Genomic DNA, 18,127 nt, shown 5'->3' with positions numbered 1-18,127 from the left:
TTCTCGTAAATGTTGTTTTGAGTGTCTCTGTACCTTAAGTGCTGCTCTTTTCAGGTCGATCCCGGTAAGTATAGTGGTAACCCGAGTGTGTGTCCCAAAGTATAAGCTGACATTAAAACAGAAAATGCTGATTTTACTATGGGGATTGCATTGAAATTACACAAAATTACCTCTATACTTAAGAGTACTTTATTAAATACTTATACAAATATACAACTTAAAATTTACAGGTATTGACTACACACATAATAGTACTAAATAGCAAAAACTCAATCCTACTCGTGATTTGATAAAAGGCTAACAGGCTCAATGAGGAAAGTGCAGAAGTGGTCCTTACTTCCAAATTGTTTATTTTTTTGTCATTTAGCTATACAAAAGGTAGCTTATTCTGGCAATGCTGTCGTACTTTATTCATGTTTTTGGCTCCTGACTGGAATCTGTTGGCATGGTCCTATTGACTGCTCGCTGTCGGACAGCTAAAACACAGAGCTTTAAATCTGTAACAGATATCTAGAGGCAGGCTACGTCCGTCAATGCGCTTTCGTTTCTTCGCTGAGCATTTTTCTTTTAGTGAAAACTGAACTCAAAATGCTTTGTGAAATAAAAAAAAATTGTTAAACAAGGCAATTTGTACTGCAATGAGGGTTTGAATTGTCATTCTAGAGAAATTGTGCCCAAGGTTCAGAAATGCATTGCACTGAATTAAAATTAGCAGGATTTGCCTTTAAACGTTTACATATTTATGTGATGTACTCTGGGGACAAGTTGTCTCATAAAAAGCTATAAAATCTAACAACCAATGGGAGTTTTCATAACCACTCTAAAAGTCAGCTTGTACTGTAATTTATTCGTCAGGTTACGGAGTTCAGCCCAGGAATTGCACAAAATGCTACTGAAGGACTATTTCTAGTCAAAATGGGAACATCTTAAAATAACCTAATCGAAAAGGCGTATTAATAGAAAACAACTCACTGTTTAGGGTGGCGAGGATTCTATTCAAAGTGTTTTTTTTCTATTTTATATTTATTTAAATATCAAAGCAGGCAAGCACATTTAATAATACTTTTGTACTGAATTTCTGAAAACTTATTTTAGCCTAAAATTAACCTTACAGCTGCAAATCAAGTGTGATACGCAGTTTTTTCCCCCCGTGATTATTACTATAAGCTAAAACCTTGTGATTTTGCGTAACCTAACGTTTGTTTATACAGCGAAAGAGTTTTACAGCATGGATACAAAGAAATAACACTGTTTTAAGGATTCGTGCCAAAAATTAAAATACCCGTCATTAAGAAAGTCTCTGCTGCCATGGAACAGGACCTCGGTGTAACAAGCTGGCACCTTCAACCCGAAAAGGGTGGCAATACGCTGCCGTTCAGCACTGTCAATGGCAGCAGTCTCAAGACGCCACGAGACACTCATGTAACGATAAAACGCAACAGCAGCAACGACGTGAGAACAGGTGCGAGTCCGCAAAACAGTTATGGTCCGTTTCGCCCCAGCAAATTGGGGATGATTCTACCTTCAGTTTTCAATCCATGGAAATCCAAATGATGAAAATCAACTTAAAAAAAAGCAAGAGCGATTTTTTTTTTAAGGTCTTGCAATCAAAGTGCAATCAAAGGAAAATGAAGTCACGAGCCATACAAGAAAGCCTGAGAAATAAGAAGTACATTTAAATAACATTTTTTCCTTTAATTTATACAATCTCAAACCCTATGTTAGTACGTGGCAAACAGTTCAACCTTAATGAAACTAACCCTAAAAGCATAAATATACAGGCCAGCCAGTGTCTGACTGATAGTGCCTTAACTTTAACCATTAACTGCAGCTGAGAGGTATGGTTCAGATAGACTAACGTTCCTCCCCCACAGAGGTAATCGTACCAATACTCATGCATCTTCTGCTAAGAGAACAGTACTTTAAGCCTGTTTGCCAGGCATGCAAGATGTTTAAAGGGCATGCCTGAGTTACAGTGAGGCCCCTGCAGGAAAGCCGGTACCTGTCAGCCGACAGCCTTTATGGAAGAGAGAAGACTTGACTGCTTTGACAGAAGCCTGTCATGTTAGCTGCTCCTTCATGCCCAACAAGCACCTCATGTCAGGAGAAGGTTCTGACTACAAGTGTTGTGGCCATTCCTGTGGCGTGCGATGGAGTGGAAAGGTCCGTTCTTGTCAAGGTGAGGGGATGGTCCTGTCCGGCAGAGTTTTTTTTTTTTTAAAGGAGACGTCTAAGGGGGGCAAAAGTCTGCAAAGTACGGGTGCTGCAAGGCGTCCTCGGCCGAGATGCGCTGCACGGGATTGCACTTCAGGAGGTTCTGTGGAAAGATCCATTGAACCTTTATCAGTGAGGCCCAGGAGGGACATAAGAGGAGAGGTCTGAGCCAGCCCAAAAAGGCCGTTAGCCCAATACGCGTCACTGCAGGTGCGAACAAGCAGAGTGCAAAAAGGGACTGCTCTGCAAACCGGAAACAGGAAGGACGAACACCACCGCTCATTACATATTACTCACTCTGGGCTAACATACTTTTGTCCAAACACCAGTGTCTCGTATACTGCTTTATGAGGAATATCTTAACAGAAGTTTAAATCGATGCATATTCACCTGCAGCAAGTCTCTTCCGGTGGCGCTGAGCTTGGGTACCACGTTTCCCAGCGACGTGGTAGCTGGATACATTGGATATGGCTGGGAACAGAGAGGAACAGGTACTAGTGCAATCCCTCATTTGTAAGGTACTTAAAAGAACTATGCTTATGCAAAATGACAATATTATACAGAAAAGCCCACCGTGGACTGTGGACCATGGAGTGTGGGCAAGCAGGCAGGGGTCTCACCTTATAATCGGGCAGTTTGGTCATAGTTGTCCACTGCTCCTCTGTTGGAGTCCCCAGCAACGTATCAAAGCATTAAGGGAAATACACGGCTTATACTGAACTGAAACGCATCTCCACAGACTTGTCCTCCATTTGGAACGACCAGCTGTAAACCTTGCTGCCTGCTGTAACAACCAAGGGCGGACGTCATCGTACTCATTTAACAGATACGTAGTACACCTTTCGATAAATCCGACGTCACCAGGAAAATCAATTCAGGCTGGTTCAGAAGAAACCAATAGCTGGAAAACCACAAACACTCTGACATCAACACATGTAGATCTTTAATGAGACCTGTAGCCAACAGAAACCATATTTAGATACTATGAATTAAGCCCAGGATGATTAAATTGCCATGGTAGTTGTGTATGCAACAGGCAGTAATATGTTACATCTTTTATGATATTTAAATGGATATCGGAAAATCCTTTTCAGCTGGTCATCCACGTCATTCCCAGGAAACAGGGGCCTTCCTGCATTTGCCAACTCTGGAAAGGAATGACAAACAGGCTAAATGAAACCACTATGACTCAGAGACTCCAAACATAAAGCTCAGACCTTGTCACTGATGACTTTTTTAATACGGCCCCCTAGGGCTGATACACAATCTGACCAAAAGCATGCAAACACCCCCAATTAATCAGAGGAATTTCCATTTAATCCACACCCACTGCTGACACGGATGTATAAGCAGACAGTTATGCAATCGCCTGCAACAATCATTATCAACAGAACGGGTGGTTGATGTGTAAGAGGTTAGTGACTTTCTACGTGGCACCATCATGGGACGCCATCTTTCCACCAAGTCAGAGTTGTCCGGGTCAAACACGAGTGAAGGGAACAAGTTCATTTGTAAAGTGGTCGGCCACACGAACTGACAGAGAGGGACCTAATCACCCAACATCAATAGCCAACCTGAATGGCCGCTAATCCAGCAATGTTCCAGCATCTAATGCAAAGCTTTGCTAGAAAAGTAGAGGCTATTAAAGCAACGATGAACTGGCCAACTTCATATTAATACCCTTTGTTTCGTAATGGGATGTTGAACAAACTGACGTCCACATACTTTTGGCCATGTAGTGTACAGACATAGAGTGTCCTGAGAGCAATTCCAATGGAAAGTAAATGCTACAGAAGTGAGCCTGGCTACAGCTGCTAGTTGCCTTTAAGGTTTCAGTATCCTTGTGAGATTTTAGAAGACCAGTGTCTAGATTTGCCATTGTGAGAAAGGGGGCAGGGGGCTGTGCTGTGGGGGGGGGGGGGCTGAAGGAGACCAGTTCACCTGCAAATATGCACCCTGCTGACCACATGTCGATGGAAGTAGAGTATAGCTTAGCACCAAAGAGGACGTCTGGAGGCCGGTACCATAGTGTCACTACCTACAGGTAAGAAGAGGAAAGCATTGAGTGACAAAAGGAATAAAGGATTGCTTATTTAGAATGTACAGATCAGTGGTCATTGTTGACACACCACAGCACACAGTGTACAACAACAAAATGTGTCTTCTGCATTTAACCCATATGTGACAATGTGACATAGTAGGGGGCAGCTAATTCAGCGCCCGGGGAGCAGTGCTTGGGGGCGGTACCTTCCTCAGGATACCTCAGTGATGCCTTGCTGGTCGGTGATTCGAACCAGCAGTCTTTCAATTATGCTTCCCAATTAATGCTTCCCTAACCATTAAGCCACCACTGCCCACAATGAACTGTGGGCTACTATGAAGTCCTTCAGCTGTCTAACAGTAAGGGTAAACAATATTACTTTAACTCAGTCAGATGAAATCTTTGTATAAAAGGAATTAAGGCTACGTCAACAAAGGCGTGTTTCAGGCACTTCCTGCCAAAGCTTTGCGGTTCCTTACCTCGGCCGAGTAACACCTCACCGGAATCCCAAACGCTCGCGCCAGTCCGAAATCGGCCAATTTCAGTTCTCCGTTCTGAGCAGGGTAGCAAGGCGAACACTGAACGGTGTTGGAAATCGCCCAGGGGCAGCTACACTAACATTATGTAACTAAATGCTAAATAAACTTGCCCACTGCAGAGGGGGCCAGGCTCTGTACTGCCACATCATACAGGTTACCATCTAGTTTACTCCTCACCCTGTTGATAAGGAGGTTCTGTGGTTTCAGATCCCTGTGTAGCACGTTCCGGCTGTGACAGAAGGCCAGTCCTTTTAATAACTGGTACATGAAGGACTGTAGAGACAAAATGGGAGAGGGAACAATGATGAAAAATGTTCTGTTGCCCATAAATCCATATTTTTAAACACTAATTACAGACCGCAAAGTGTTCCCTGGAATGTGATTACTATATTTTGAATGATGTATCTTATGCTGAAAAACCAAGCATGGTATAAAATTAATGACTGCAAATTTGAATTTGAGGGATTCTTAATTACTGGAGGACGTTTCTATAAGACAAGGAATCGCTTTCTCAAATTACTAATGCAAATTTCACAAAATATTTTGAGATTCATACGAAATGTAAATCGTAAACAAAGGACGAGGTTTAATGAAGTCTCGGTAGCAGATCTGAAATAATCTGTTCACAGCGAATAGCAATTATAGCTACATTACCGCATGGGCGCTAAACAACGCTGCACACTTCTCCAATCAAAGGAGAGAATATTCACACACAATAGAAATTCATGAGTGAACTGCTGTGTGCAGCAAGTAAACAGGCGGACGCCAAAGCTGAAGATGGGACGACGAGTACAAGGAAGAAGAGTGAGCAGCTGTGGAGCCCATCAGAGAAGAAGCCAAGCTCCAGATGAAATCCATCCTGCTTCTACCGCAGGGCGGGGAAACTCCCCTTAAAAAGGTATTATAATGTAAAAGACGTGCCATTCGAAGAAATACACATATCGAGTATTAAGTTAGACTACTAAGGCAGCCCATCATTGGGCAGTAGCCTAACCGACCTTGAAAGGTGAAACCTTCAACGTTAGCCTATACGAAGAAAATTACCATCATATATAACACATATTTTGTTTACTTAGCTACCAACAGGACAGCTTAAAACTTCAATGACATCCATGTGGCTCAGGCTATGTCTCACTAGGCTTGGGCACCAATTCATGTTTCATACCACCATACTGTCCACACATTATACTGCGATACATGATATTTTGATCGTAATTTCCAATGCATCACTACTCCACCACTGTGACGGAAGGAGTCCCTGTGACAAAACATGCCAGCGAAATCCTAAGCACTTCGCAAACCCTTTTCAGGTGTTTGGGAGTTACTGTACTGCCACATTCGTCTTCTGATTCGCACATTATTTCACTGGTTTCCTTGCTGTTTAGTTTCAGCCATTCTGGCTAGCTGAATTAATTTATGGAAGTCTGCCCCTAGTGGCAGATCCCTTATTCTACGTTAAGCAACAAGGGCCATTAAGCTAAACAAAAAGGCTGTGTTAGATGATTAATATGAGCCTACATAAATCTTCAAAAACTCGAATGTGGATTTTTACCATTGAATATATAAATACTTTTTAAATTCAAGTAACAAATCTCGACCTGCCAGGGCCAACCTACAGTAAGTCATGGTCTTATAAGAGTGACAAGACACACCAGGTCACAATTGGTCAAAAATAATTAGGTCTCACTCAAAAACGAGATTGTGTCATGTACTAGATTATCTGGCTGTCCTTCTGTATGACACACATGTCTGAGTTTCTTTGTAAGTCTACTTAATCTATATCTGGAGGGCTGTGAGCATCACCATGTGTGCAGCCATTTTTAGAGATGAAGTTCTCTCACATCTACCTGTGACAGAGCCAAACTAGACCATGACAGCTTGAATACAGCCTTGCTACCCAGGAAGGCTGGTAAGCACTGACGAGACACCATTTGTAGCAATCTGGGACAGTATAGCTTTTCACATTGCTCCTGTGTTGTGACAGAACTTTTTGGGGTCACCTGTGTATGACTATGTGATTTTTTTTCTTTTTTCCTCAGTTTCTGGCTCTAGGTGAATGTTGTTTTGGAAGGTATATGACCAGATGTTTCTCCTTGGCTGGCCACCCGCTGGCTGTGTGGCAGTTACTGCAGGGAGCAGCCAAGCATGCATTCACCAAGACAGCGGGTTTTATCCACATGGCATTATAAGGGGGAGCAAAAATTTTTATGCAAAGTACATTAACTGAGTTTCATTGTTTTAACACAGTGATTTTGCTCCAGATATCTGTTTACCTGCATTCTTCAACAGAATATTTTTCCTACTAATTGTTTTGAATGCTTCAGTTACTTCAGAAGCAGATATTTAAGGCTGTGAGAATCTCACTGTTTTGCTAATGAAACGTGTCAGCTTGTTAAATTTTACAGTTTTGGCAGCTTTAACTATTTCGAGAAATTAATTCCAGCTTGAAGACCATTAAGTTGTCCAAAATGCCATTACATATCGGATGCCTTAAATGTACTTCAACAAGCTACATAAATTATCTTAAAACTAAAACGAAGTTCACATTTACTACTGACTAAGAAATCAATTCAGATCTTTAAATGCTTACCTTGACAGTTTCAGGGTCTAAGTCACCATTGCAGCTGTCAAAATATTTCTTCAAGTCCTGCACAGTGGAGAGAGACCGGGAGTTTCTCAGATGTTTGGAAACAGTAACATCAAAAATAATATGATATTAATCTGAACATGAAAATACCCAGAAGCCAGTGGATTAAAGTAAGCCCCTATAACTGCAAAGCGATACATCTTCGACAGGCACAAAAATTCCTTTTGTAAACATGACGTTAAAATCGTCCCGCTGCAGCCATAATTATCTAAAACAACACTGACCCATTCCTGGAGTAAAAATAGTATTTTCTTGTCCACTGCTAAAAGTAGCTCACCATCATACATGCCATCCATAAAAATGGATTAAAGTTAAAGCCTCCCAAAAAGCATAACCTCCATCGCAAACAAGGATTCCATTTTCCAGTCTCAAAACGTCACAAGCCATCTCAGAACACTTTAACAGTGATGCAATGTAAGTATTCCTATAACATGCTTCCAATCTGCATAAAAGGGTCACTTTCAGTTTCCTGTAAACAGTTATTAGGTCTGTTTGCAGTCATCACGACTCCTCACCTGATCGCAGTATTCAAACACTAACGTTAACTTTTTGTCGCTGTGCAGAACATCGTGCAACCTATGAAAAGAAAACTTGTGTTGACACGAGCAGACTTCCTGTTGTGTGTGTTCACGTTCCCAGTAAAACGGTACAGCTTACAGACTCGATTTGCTTAGCGTTTTTTTCTGCAGGAACTATTACACAAGAAAGCAAATTCCACTATTCTGAAAGGTATAATTCCAAAACATTGTTCAGTAAAGGTTTCTATATTTTACAGGTGTAAGTTGGTTGCCATTATGTCCAAGTGCCTTTAATGCCTACCTGACTATATTTTTGTGTTTTAGTTCCTTCAATAAACAGATCTCCCGCAGAGCCGAACTTGGGACACCCTTTAAGAAGGAAGACGCAGAACAGAACAGGCATAAGGGACGCTTCACTCTGCGTCTTATTGTGTATTTACGTATGACGCAATGCAAATACCTCGTCGTCATCATCTAATCTCACTCTCTTCAGAGCGACAATCTCATGAGTTTCTCTGTTCTTGGCTTTGAAGACCGTTCCATAGGTACCTGTGTGAAATCCATTAGACATCAGCAAGCTTGTTAAAAGAAAGAGGCTTATCAAGATATATATAACTTTCAGCCATTGTTTTAAAAAAATGTTAATTATGTAGTGTTGCACGACATAAGAAAATATTATGTACTGGTCCTGGCGAATCCAGAAAGTGATCAGAGGTATTAAAGATTACACAAAAACTAGAGCCTCTGCTGTCACGAATATTTAGACAGTCGATTTATTATTACATACCCAGTAGAAAATAATGCATTCAATTCATCCATGTGTGGTATTTATCGTGCCTAGAATCGCGGGTACATTTTAATAGTAGATTAGACTGCATCGAGCCAGCCACCTAACACTTCTCCAACCTAATTCATGGAACTGGTCGGCAGCGAGCCAAACAGCTATGAAAACAGGGGTGTTATACTAGGCTGAGTTTGACAATAATGCGTAAATGCACACAATGAAAATGTGAGGTTTCTGTAATGGAGATGGACGGGCCCATTACTCAGGCTCTAAGTGGCTTTGGTTTAACTGGGAATTGCTCGTACCATACTGAGGATGGATTGTAAAGGACAACAGTGGGAGCACGATGTCTCTGGCTTCCAGTTACGGCACGTATAGGCATTAAACATCACAGGAGTGGAGGCTTATAACGATATAAAGGCAATGTAACGTGCAGCTAGCGAGCTAATGCACTTCTGCTATTAGAAACCGCAGTCTTGCCCGTCAGCTGTCTGCAAATACCCCACTGCTTTGTTAGCTGTTCTGTTAGCAAAAGAAATTTTAAACTGACAGTCTGTCAGGCATGGACGATAGAAATAGGTATTTAGTTGTGCTGAAGAGCAGGGCGCTTCTGTGTGCAGGTAAACTAGGCCGGGCTTTTAAATAGCCGCCGTGCCTTAGCTACGCCGCTAACCGGAAAGCGATACGTACGCGTTCAGACTGTTAAAAGCCGCACAGCTGAAGAACAAAACCAAAAAGCAAGGCGTTCCGTACTCACCTTCGCCTATCTTCTCGAGTTTCTCATATTTCTGCATGATTGGTAGCTACCGCAGCTAGCTGGCCGGCTAGCCACCGCTCGCGCCCTGACGGCTTTTCGCAAAAGAGAATTTGTGAAATATTGTACGTACAATAGCGGCACTCCGGGCCACCTACCGGCGAAAGGCGGAACTACAGCGCGGGCGCCGCCCACCTCTCGCACATCTAGGCCAGAGCATTCAATACACACACAGACCTTCAGAAATGCTACGGTTTATTTAATATATCTATTTCCTGTGAAAAATCCTTACATCCACAAAAAGAAATGCAATAGAAGACAGTATGACCCTGTTATTGGGGCAGGATGTGTTGTATAGGGGGTGTGACAGGGGCCCTCTGAAAGTTTCCAACATATTTAGATCAGTCTGGGTTGGAGGCCCAGTATGATATGCTTTCATGGGGCCCAAAATCTCTAGTAGCACCCCTGCATGGAGGATATGACTTTAGAAGTGTAGCAAAATCATTTCACTTTGTATCCAGCAGCAAATAAGTTGATGAAATTTCAAGACAAAAAAATTATTTTCAGAATACAAAATTGGCTTAGCTGATATTTTGCAGTGAAGAGCAAGATTTTAGTACATCAAATTCAAGGACCCTTTTTCCTTAGCAGACAGCACCACAATGTAGCGTACAGAGGAGTTTATATGATCCACTTCACTTACACGATACAGCTTCTATTTGAACATTGTTTGCGCTCATAAAAGATGTTTTGGGTACAGACAATGGATTTAAACAGAACTTGCCATATCCTGTAAGTTGTCTGTTGTTAAAAGCTTTTCTATACAGAAAGCTAAGTATGATGTACAGCTACCCTAGCTAATTGTAATGGCAAGTGAAATATATTTATATGCAGAGGTAGTTTTGAATTTGCAAGTCAGCATTCAAAACTGTACTACAGTGCTCAGTTCAAGGGGGTGGTCCGTCGGCTGCCGTGCTCATTTCTGGCCCTGGGCTCTCTGGCGACGAATCAGGTCAGCATAGAGGCCTCCTCTGCTCAGCAAATCAAAGTGTGTCCCAGCCTATGGGGGGGAGGATACACAGCAACCTTCAACTGTGAAGAGCAAAATCTGGACTGTGGCGGTTAATTCATACATCCTATAGAACATCTCACAGCAGAAGGCTTTCAGTATGAGGTTCTCTCTCCACTCTTTGAAACAATTCTACATTTTCTTTGTACTTCCAAACCCCCTCACCCGTTGATTGTTTATACCTTTTGAAAGCTGCAGAGTTGAATAAGTAGTAATTTATCTTTAAACGCCATTAGGTTTAGGTTCAGTTCAGGACGTGTTCAGGCACCGGAGAAGGCTACCTCTGTGATGCGGCCGTTGCTGAGCACACAGATAAGGTCAGCCCTCTGGATGGTGCTCAGACGGTGCGCGATGATCAGCACGGTGCGACCCGAAGCAGCCCGGTCCAGCGCCTCCTGAACCACCCGCTCTGACTCGGCGTCCAAGGCGCTGGTGGCCTCGTCCAGCACCAAGATGCGGGGGTTCTTGATCAGCGCACGGGCGATGGCGATGCGTTGCTTCTGACCCCCAGACAGAGTCACGCCTCGCTCACCTTGGAGAACATCAGGAGGAATGCTGACAAACATCCAAGTATATAGCAGGGTGCTTTTAGTGGAAGCTTATAAAATGAAGGCTCCTTAGCGTCTAACTATGACATGTGGTGTTTTCCTGCTGCAGAATTAAATACTTTCCGCTGTCTAGCCATTCAGGAAGTGTTTCTATGAGCGACGAATCTACCAAGGGCCCTGTTCCCACGCTCTGCCTCTTCCACGGGACCAAACGTACCGACCACTGTGTTGTAGCCCTCCGGGAAGGCAGTGATGAAGGCGTGTGCGTTGGCCAGCGTGGCAGCAGCGATGACCTCGGAATCGGTGGCCTCCGGCTTGCCGAAGCGGATATTCTCCATGACCGAGGTACCGAAGAGCACAGGCTCCTATGCGAGGTCAGAGTGTAGTGGCAGCCATGTCAGTATGCTGCAATTGCATTTCAGGCTGTGTTGATATGCCCCCCCCCTGCCCATCCAAAAGAAAAAAATAAAAGCTGCTGGGGGCACCTGGTTAATAAACCCGACGACTGCCCCACGGATCCAGGAGGGGTCCAGGGTCTGAATATTCTGGCCATCCAGCAAGATCCCTCCCGTGTTGGGGTCATAGAAGCGTTCCAGAAGGGCAGCCACCGTGGACTTACCTGGGCGATGGAGCAAGTTTATCAGCAAGTAGGACTGGTACAGATGGCCCAGTAATGACGTAATCAGGTATAATATTAATCTCTTACCTCCCCCAGACTCGCCGACTATGGCCACAGTTTTACCAGGTGGGAGGGCGAGGGTGAAGTTTCTCAGTATCTGTTGCTTTGGTCTTGTTGGGTAGCTGAAGCGATTCAAAGAAAGAGTGAGAACCCTACTTCTGCGAAATTCTATTTTTTAGTACCCAACAGGTACTAGCTACTATAAATTACATAATTATCGATACACATAAATTCTTTTAAACTTTACGGCTGTGAAAACATTACTTGGGTATGTATCCAGGTACTTATAGAGCCTTGCCTGAAAGTGACATTCATGAAGTCCACCCTCCCAATGAGGGAATGGTACGGGATTCGGCCTCCCCCTTTCAGTGGAATGGTAGGCTCCAACTTCAAGTATTCAAATACGCGGGCTCCAGCACTGACTCCTCTCACCATCTACATTGCCCCAGACATTAGACAGAATCAAGACAGTAGGTAGCTGTAATTTTCTTTATTAGAAGAGTTGTGGGGGGGGTAGTGACGACAGTGTTATTACTATACGAAAAAAAATCTGTGAACTACAAATATGGAAATAAAATTGAGAAACATCTAAATGAAAACTATAAATGGTGCTTCCAAAAGCTTACGATAATACAAATGACGCAAACATTAAAATGAAACCTAAAGAAAATGAGTTAAGCCACAATGAAAACTAACTGAAACAACTTTCAAATGAAAATTGAATGTAAAAGTGACGCCTTTACTTACCTGTCCGAATAGGATGGAGATACTGGCCATAGATCTACAGTAGACAAAAACAAAGGACACCTCACGACAGGCGACACCCAGCATGTCCTTCTGGACAGTTTATGTCTTAGGACATAAAATAAATTTCTTTGTAAGACCATACTTATTGCAGCTGGAATGGTCCAGCTAAGATTGCGTGAGATGTGTAGAACTGCTGTATGATTTATGGCAGTGTTTCCAAACCCAGACCCTGGGGAACCCTAGACAGTTCACGTTTTTGCTTCCTCTCAGCTCCCAGCGCACCTGTACCAGGTATTCAGTGTTCCTGATTGGCTGGGAGGGAGAAAAAAAATGTAGACTGTCTGGGGTTCCCTGAGGACTGGGTTGGGAAACACTGATTTATAGGAAGCACTTAAGCTGAACTGCTCAGCCAGCAATGCAGGTGTACGAAAGTGGCAAAAAAAAACACTCAGCCGTGATGTCTTCGTAAAGCAAATGTAAATTGCGGTAAATATACTGCACTTTAAATAAATTAAAAAAGTTACGATTTTATTTTATCTCAATTATGTTTTAATAGCAAGATGTTTATTTCAAATAATACCATTGCATTGAACTTCAATTGTATAACGTTAAGCTGTTGCATTCCTAACTATTCTCTGGGTGGGTGCTGTTTTCATTTAAAAATACTCCCAGATGCTGAGAAAGAGGAATGTGGAGGATGCAGCTCACCTCTGCACGGTCTGAGAGGCCACCAGAAAAGACATGAGGTCGCCAGGGGACAGCTCATCACTGGCCATTAAAGACCCCCCTGCGAAAATGGTGCCTAAGACAATGCCTGGTGAGAAAAAAAGCTCACACCAATTATTGACAACATTACGCTGTATTCAAAAGCTCTATTACATGTATATATTTACCAATTTTGAATGGTATCCTATCCAAGGTATTCCACTGCTATGTGTCCTGTGTATGGGATAGGCTCCGTGCCCCCCCCTCCCCACTTTTCTGGATAAGCGGTTATGGAAAATGGATGGATGTATGGATGAGAGAATTCTAAGGAAAGTGCTTAAATTCAGCTAGGGAGTTTTACGACTGATCGACTGCAAACACCTACAGTTCAGGACGATGTTGGACAGGCCTTGGAAAACGGCAATTCCAGACCCCAGAGTTTCGTTCATGGCACATGACTTATCCACTTCAACGGCGTACATCCTGAGACACAGGGGAACGGCGACACAGTCCAAGACAAACTCTTAGGGCTGTTTGTGAGGAAAAACAAGCCAACACCAAGGCAACAGCGAAGACTGAAAGATGCCTGCGCACGTGTGAGGAAGCATTCAGCAGGTAGAAAGGTTGGAAAATGATGAATGAGTCTCTTACTGCATCTCACGGTCTTCCATGGCGAAGGCTTTCACTGTGCGCACATTCCCTATCGCCTCATCTGCCACGCCAGTGGCTTTGGCTACCTGAGGCACCCGGACAGATGTACACGACTCATTTCCGCAACCGGACAGATGTACACGACTCATTTCCGCAACAAAGAAATCTGCTGTCCCAGAATGCCCTGCAGGAACTGGTCATGTGTATCCCCAGCAAGAATGGTTACCTGCTCCTGGGCTTTGCGAGACAGCCGTCGCAGAAAGGAGCCGATGAGGCCTCCGGCCCCCACCAGGCAGGGCATGACCACCACGGTCAAGCCCGTGAGTTTGGGGGAGATGAGGTAGAGAGACACGAAGCACCCAACCGTCTGGGTGACGCTACGCAAACCCTGCAGATGACAGCAAACACACGTGTGTGAGCTCGAAAGCGCAGACCTATGCCTTAAGGTTAGAGTTTACAGTAAATATAGACTCAGTCCAATGGAGTCTAGCTCCGCCTCCTCATATCCAAATCGCACCTTGCTGGAGCGCAGCTCTGCCACCTTCAACATTAACCTTTTTCTGTTAATGTCCCAAAATTAAGTGAACGGTTTAATAAAAGGTCAGTTTGTACCAAAATCATGTTTTTTCATTAGCCTTAATGTTAATCTTCATTAGTCGCTCTCGTTTCTATAGTGGATGAGATATTCCAAAATCATGCCTTGATTTTTGTCCTATGTTTTTGTATTTTGGCTTATTTTGCTTACCGTACTGCAGCCAAAACTTCACTATCAAGATTCTGCGAGGAGTAAGATGTATGTGGGAAGCAATCCGTGAATAGCTTGATATTTTAGTGTGTTTTCACAGGGACATTAAAAATGAATGAGCAAGAATATTACTCGTAGTGAAAAGCTATTTTGATGCATTAAGTTTCATTTATATGTTACATTTAAAAAAATTCAAGTACTATTTAACCATGTGATATATACAATATCATGTGCAATAAAAATAAATTAGTTATTAAAATAATCACATTTTTAGTATATTATGTATTGTTTTCAAGTGGTAAAAACATGCTGACCAATGAGCATACTAAAAATGTGATCACAAATACATATGACAACTAATAAACTAATCCATAGAGTGGCTTATTCAGGAACCCACCCCCTGCTAGATATCTGACAGCCCCCCACCCCCTCCCCGCTAAAGGCCACAGGTCAAACCAACTGCCGCTGACTCACAGCTCTGATTCCGCTGAATGTGTATTGTGGCATCCTGAAAATTACATTGGGCACCGAACGGCAGACACATCTACCTGAGAGACGACCAGTTTAAATGAAGACTTGAACTCTTGGACATCAGCAGTTAAGCGATTGACAAGCTGGCCCGTCTTGTTGGCATCGAAAAAGGCGATATCCTGTCTGGTAAAGAACATCAATAGCGAAAATCAGCTCCCAGTCCTGTATGTTTCCCCCTATGTGAAAATCACATTCAAGGGTTTTATTCTACTGAATTAAAAAAACCTTAGTAAAGACTGGAAGAGCCGTTTCCTCATGTCTGCAGCCACTCGTTCCCCCACCCTGGAGAGACAGATGATGTAACCGCTGGTCAACAGGCCCTGCGCAAAAGATAGCATAGTGAACGATGGGTTGGTCTGAGATGACTTCACTTCATCTGATCTCATGGACATCATGCAGGACACCACGCTGTGAGTGTACATGTCAACCCTGACTCACTGGCCAGATCTGGCAAATTATCTGTACTACCACAAGGACAATTTTCATGCTGTCATACTTCTGTTAATGTGGTAAAAAGCTTTCTGGCCAATTCCAGCATTTTGGATGTGACATTTAGACTCGTATTGGCGTGGACAGTGCCGCAGAGTATGGACAAGCCGAGTAGCAGTGAGTCAGTGTGCACATTTTTTTTCATGTGACCTCTGGGATTGAATGCAGACAAATCCTTCAAATTCGTATTTTAATTTGCACATAAGAAATACAGTCGTCCCATAATATTTATGGGGGTTGGTTCCAGGACTCCCACAGATACCAAAATCCACAGATGTTCAAGTCTCTTATATAAAATGCTGTAACAGACCTATTTGCATTTAACTTGCATACATCCTCTCATATGTAAATGCCATTGTAAATGATTGTTATATTGTATTGTTTAGGGAATAATTACCAGAAAAAAATCTGCATATGTTCAGTACAAATGCCACACTATAGTACATATAGGAATAGAGAAAATACAAATTAATTATCTATCTGCGCCAAATTAATTATTTTGCTTTTTATAGCTTTCCAGGTTTTTTTCCTCTAATACTTTTGATCCGCGGTTGGCTGAATCCGCGAATACGGAACCTGTGGATATGGAGGGCCGACTGTACGCAATATCTTAACACGATGTTTCAGCCTTAACGCTAAACAGCAGCTCACCTGCAGCCCATAATATGCCAGAAGCTTCAGAGCTGGCTCTCTCACTTCTCTGAGGTAGCTGCCTGGATGTTCTCGCATGTAACGGGCCACCACATTGACCAGGTCACCCAGCATGAGAGGGATCTGAATGTTGAGGACGGCTGCACCGAAGGCGAGCTGGACAGCACCAAGGCGAAGCAGACAAACAAAAACACCCCTGAATAGTCAAACTGCACCCCTACATCTCTGCTGATTAAAAGTGTGACACACTGTGTTAACTATTTGACTGCTATTACAAAATTACCTCCAGTGTATACTCACAGAATACAAACTGTAACATTTACAAAAAGATACAAATGTAATTGCTTTGCAAATTAAAATGAAGTAGTAAATGTGAAGATACAATTTACTGTTTGACAGTAGCCTGAATACGAAGGTTTCCCAGTTCACATGCAAGGTGCTCAAAGTGCATTGTCATGATGGTATATGTTAATAATCTGTACTTATACACACGGATAATGCACAGCCACGAGTCATGAACTTTGCTTACAATCCTTTCAGAGCAACACCACATCTACTAAAGGACAATATCTTTAGCATGTAAATACCCAAGAATTTTGTACTAGAAGAACTATACAAGTTCAGGGCAATTTCATATCACTTACAACAACTGCACCCAGGAGAGCTAGAAGTTGTGGTTTAATGAACTCCCAGAGGATAGCCCAGCTAAACTCAAGCTCCGCTTCTGGAGTTTGGACCTCAGCTTCTGCAGTCCCATCCTGACAATACGCTGGACTGCAAAGAAGACGTGCTGTGACGGTCAGTGCCGACGGTGCCGCTACAAACAAGCCCAGGACGGCCCCCGGGAGCCTGGCGTTTCGGCCCGCAGCGCGTCCGAGCGAATTCCGGGCTTGAACCCACAACCGATTGGTCGCATCATTCGGTTTCGTACAGAAGATTCGTCTACCACCGAGTTGGGTCAGTGAGGTTTCTCTGTAAAGACGAACATCATTTTTAAGAATCAGTGGCACATTTCACGGTGGATTTAAGAACAATCGACAGACTATATTATTTATGCATGCAGGTCACGGGCGAAAGACAGGGAACAACCCCGTACGGGGCGCCAACCCATCGCAGCCCACACACACACACACACACACACACACACACACGTGCATTATTCAACATCAAACCAAATTTATGTTCAGTGCTTTTTTAAGCAATCTTAAAGTAACATTTAAATGACCGCGATTGTTACAGTTATGGAAATTGATAATACAATGAATTTGAAAAGCAGGATTTTCTGATTTCCAGCTTTGGAACAGCACTGACACTAGCTTTACAAAATGTTTAGGTCATAAAATGGGTAATCAACAGCAACCCAGTCTATAGTCCTACCGTCTGTGAATCCGTACGTCTTTGACTTTACTCAGACGAGCATGCGCATAGCGCAGCGGAACACTGGAGGTGCAGTTTAATTTGCACCTTAGCAATAGATAAAACATTTTCACACGAGAAGTTTAAAAGTACCGCTATATGGTTGGATAAGTAAAAACATTAGAGTTCAGAAGGCTTTCCAAAGCCAGATGGGCGCAGCCATATTGGTGCGACGAAATCTTCACCCAGAATGCAACGGTCAAAAACAAACATAGGACGCCTTGAAACATTCACGTTCCGTAACACTGAAAACACAATAGCTATATTAAGTATTTTTGCTGCATATATGACATTGGATGGAAGCTACTGCTTTGTGAATCGACGCTTTATTTCTACGAAACAAAACAATAACGTGTGGAGTTTAAAATATCAATAATCAAACAGGACAAACGGCTGTGA

The 18,127-nt window shown here is 43.0% G+C and overlaps 2 protein-coding genes across 2 annotated transcripts; both read right to left on the bottom strand.

Annotated features, from left to right (window-relative positions):
* Positions 1 to 173: 173 nt before the first annotated feature.
* cdk5 (cyclin-dependent kinase 5) lies at positions 174 to 9,657 on the bottom strand. Its single transcript, XM_049011196.1, has 12 exons — positions 9,501 to 9,657; positions 8,420 to 8,508; positions 8,261 to 8,328; positions 7,957 to 8,017; positions 7,385 to 7,441; positions 4,972 to 5,067; positions 4,735 to 4,809; positions 4,156 to 4,252; positions 3,292 to 3,361; positions 2,835 to 2,895; positions 2,605 to 2,685; positions 174 to 2,317 (listed from the first exon to the last, which is right to left on the bottom strand). The coding sequence occupies exons 1-12, from the start codon at positions 9,535 to 9,537 to the stop codon at positions 2,231 to 2,233; spliced, it is 879 nt and encodes a 292-aa protein (XP_048867153.1). The 5' UTR covers positions 9,538 to 9,657; the 3' UTR covers positions 174 to 2,230.
* A 78-nt stretch (positions 9,658 to 9,735) lies between these two features.
* On the bottom strand, positions 9,736 to 18,079 carry abcb8 (ATP-binding cassette, sub-family B (MDR/TAP), member 8). Its single transcript, XM_049011186.1, has 16 exons — positions 17,690 to 18,079; positions 16,957 to 17,284; positions 16,313 to 16,468; positions 15,398 to 15,492; positions 15,190 to 15,295; positions 14,123 to 14,284; positions 13,897 to 13,982; positions 13,631 to 13,728; positions 13,249 to 13,354; positions 12,541 to 12,574; positions 12,092 to 12,228; positions 11,821 to 11,915; positions 11,600 to 11,733; positions 11,332 to 11,479; positions 10,848 to 11,098; positions 9,736 to 10,557 (listed from the first exon to the last, which is right to left on the bottom strand). Exons 1-16 carry the CDS (start codon positions 17,794 to 17,796, stop codon positions 10,474 to 10,476), a joined length of 2,127 nt encoding a protein of 708 aa, XP_048867143.1. The 5' UTR covers positions 17,797 to 18,079; the 3' UTR covers positions 9,736 to 10,473.
* Positions 18,080 to 18,127: the final 48 nt, after the last annotated feature.

The sequence above is a fragment of the Brienomyrus brachyistius genome, chromosome 4, assembly GCF_023856365.1.
Source record: "Brienomyrus brachyistius isolate T26 chromosome 4, BBRACH_0.4, whole genome shotgun sequence".
Lineage (NCBI taxonomy): Eukaryota > Metazoa > Chordata > Actinopteri > Osteoglossiformes > Mormyridae > Brienomyrus > Brienomyrus brachyistius.
Note: the sequence above shows the minus strand (reverse complement) of the source record. Positions and strands in the feature narration are given on the sequence as shown.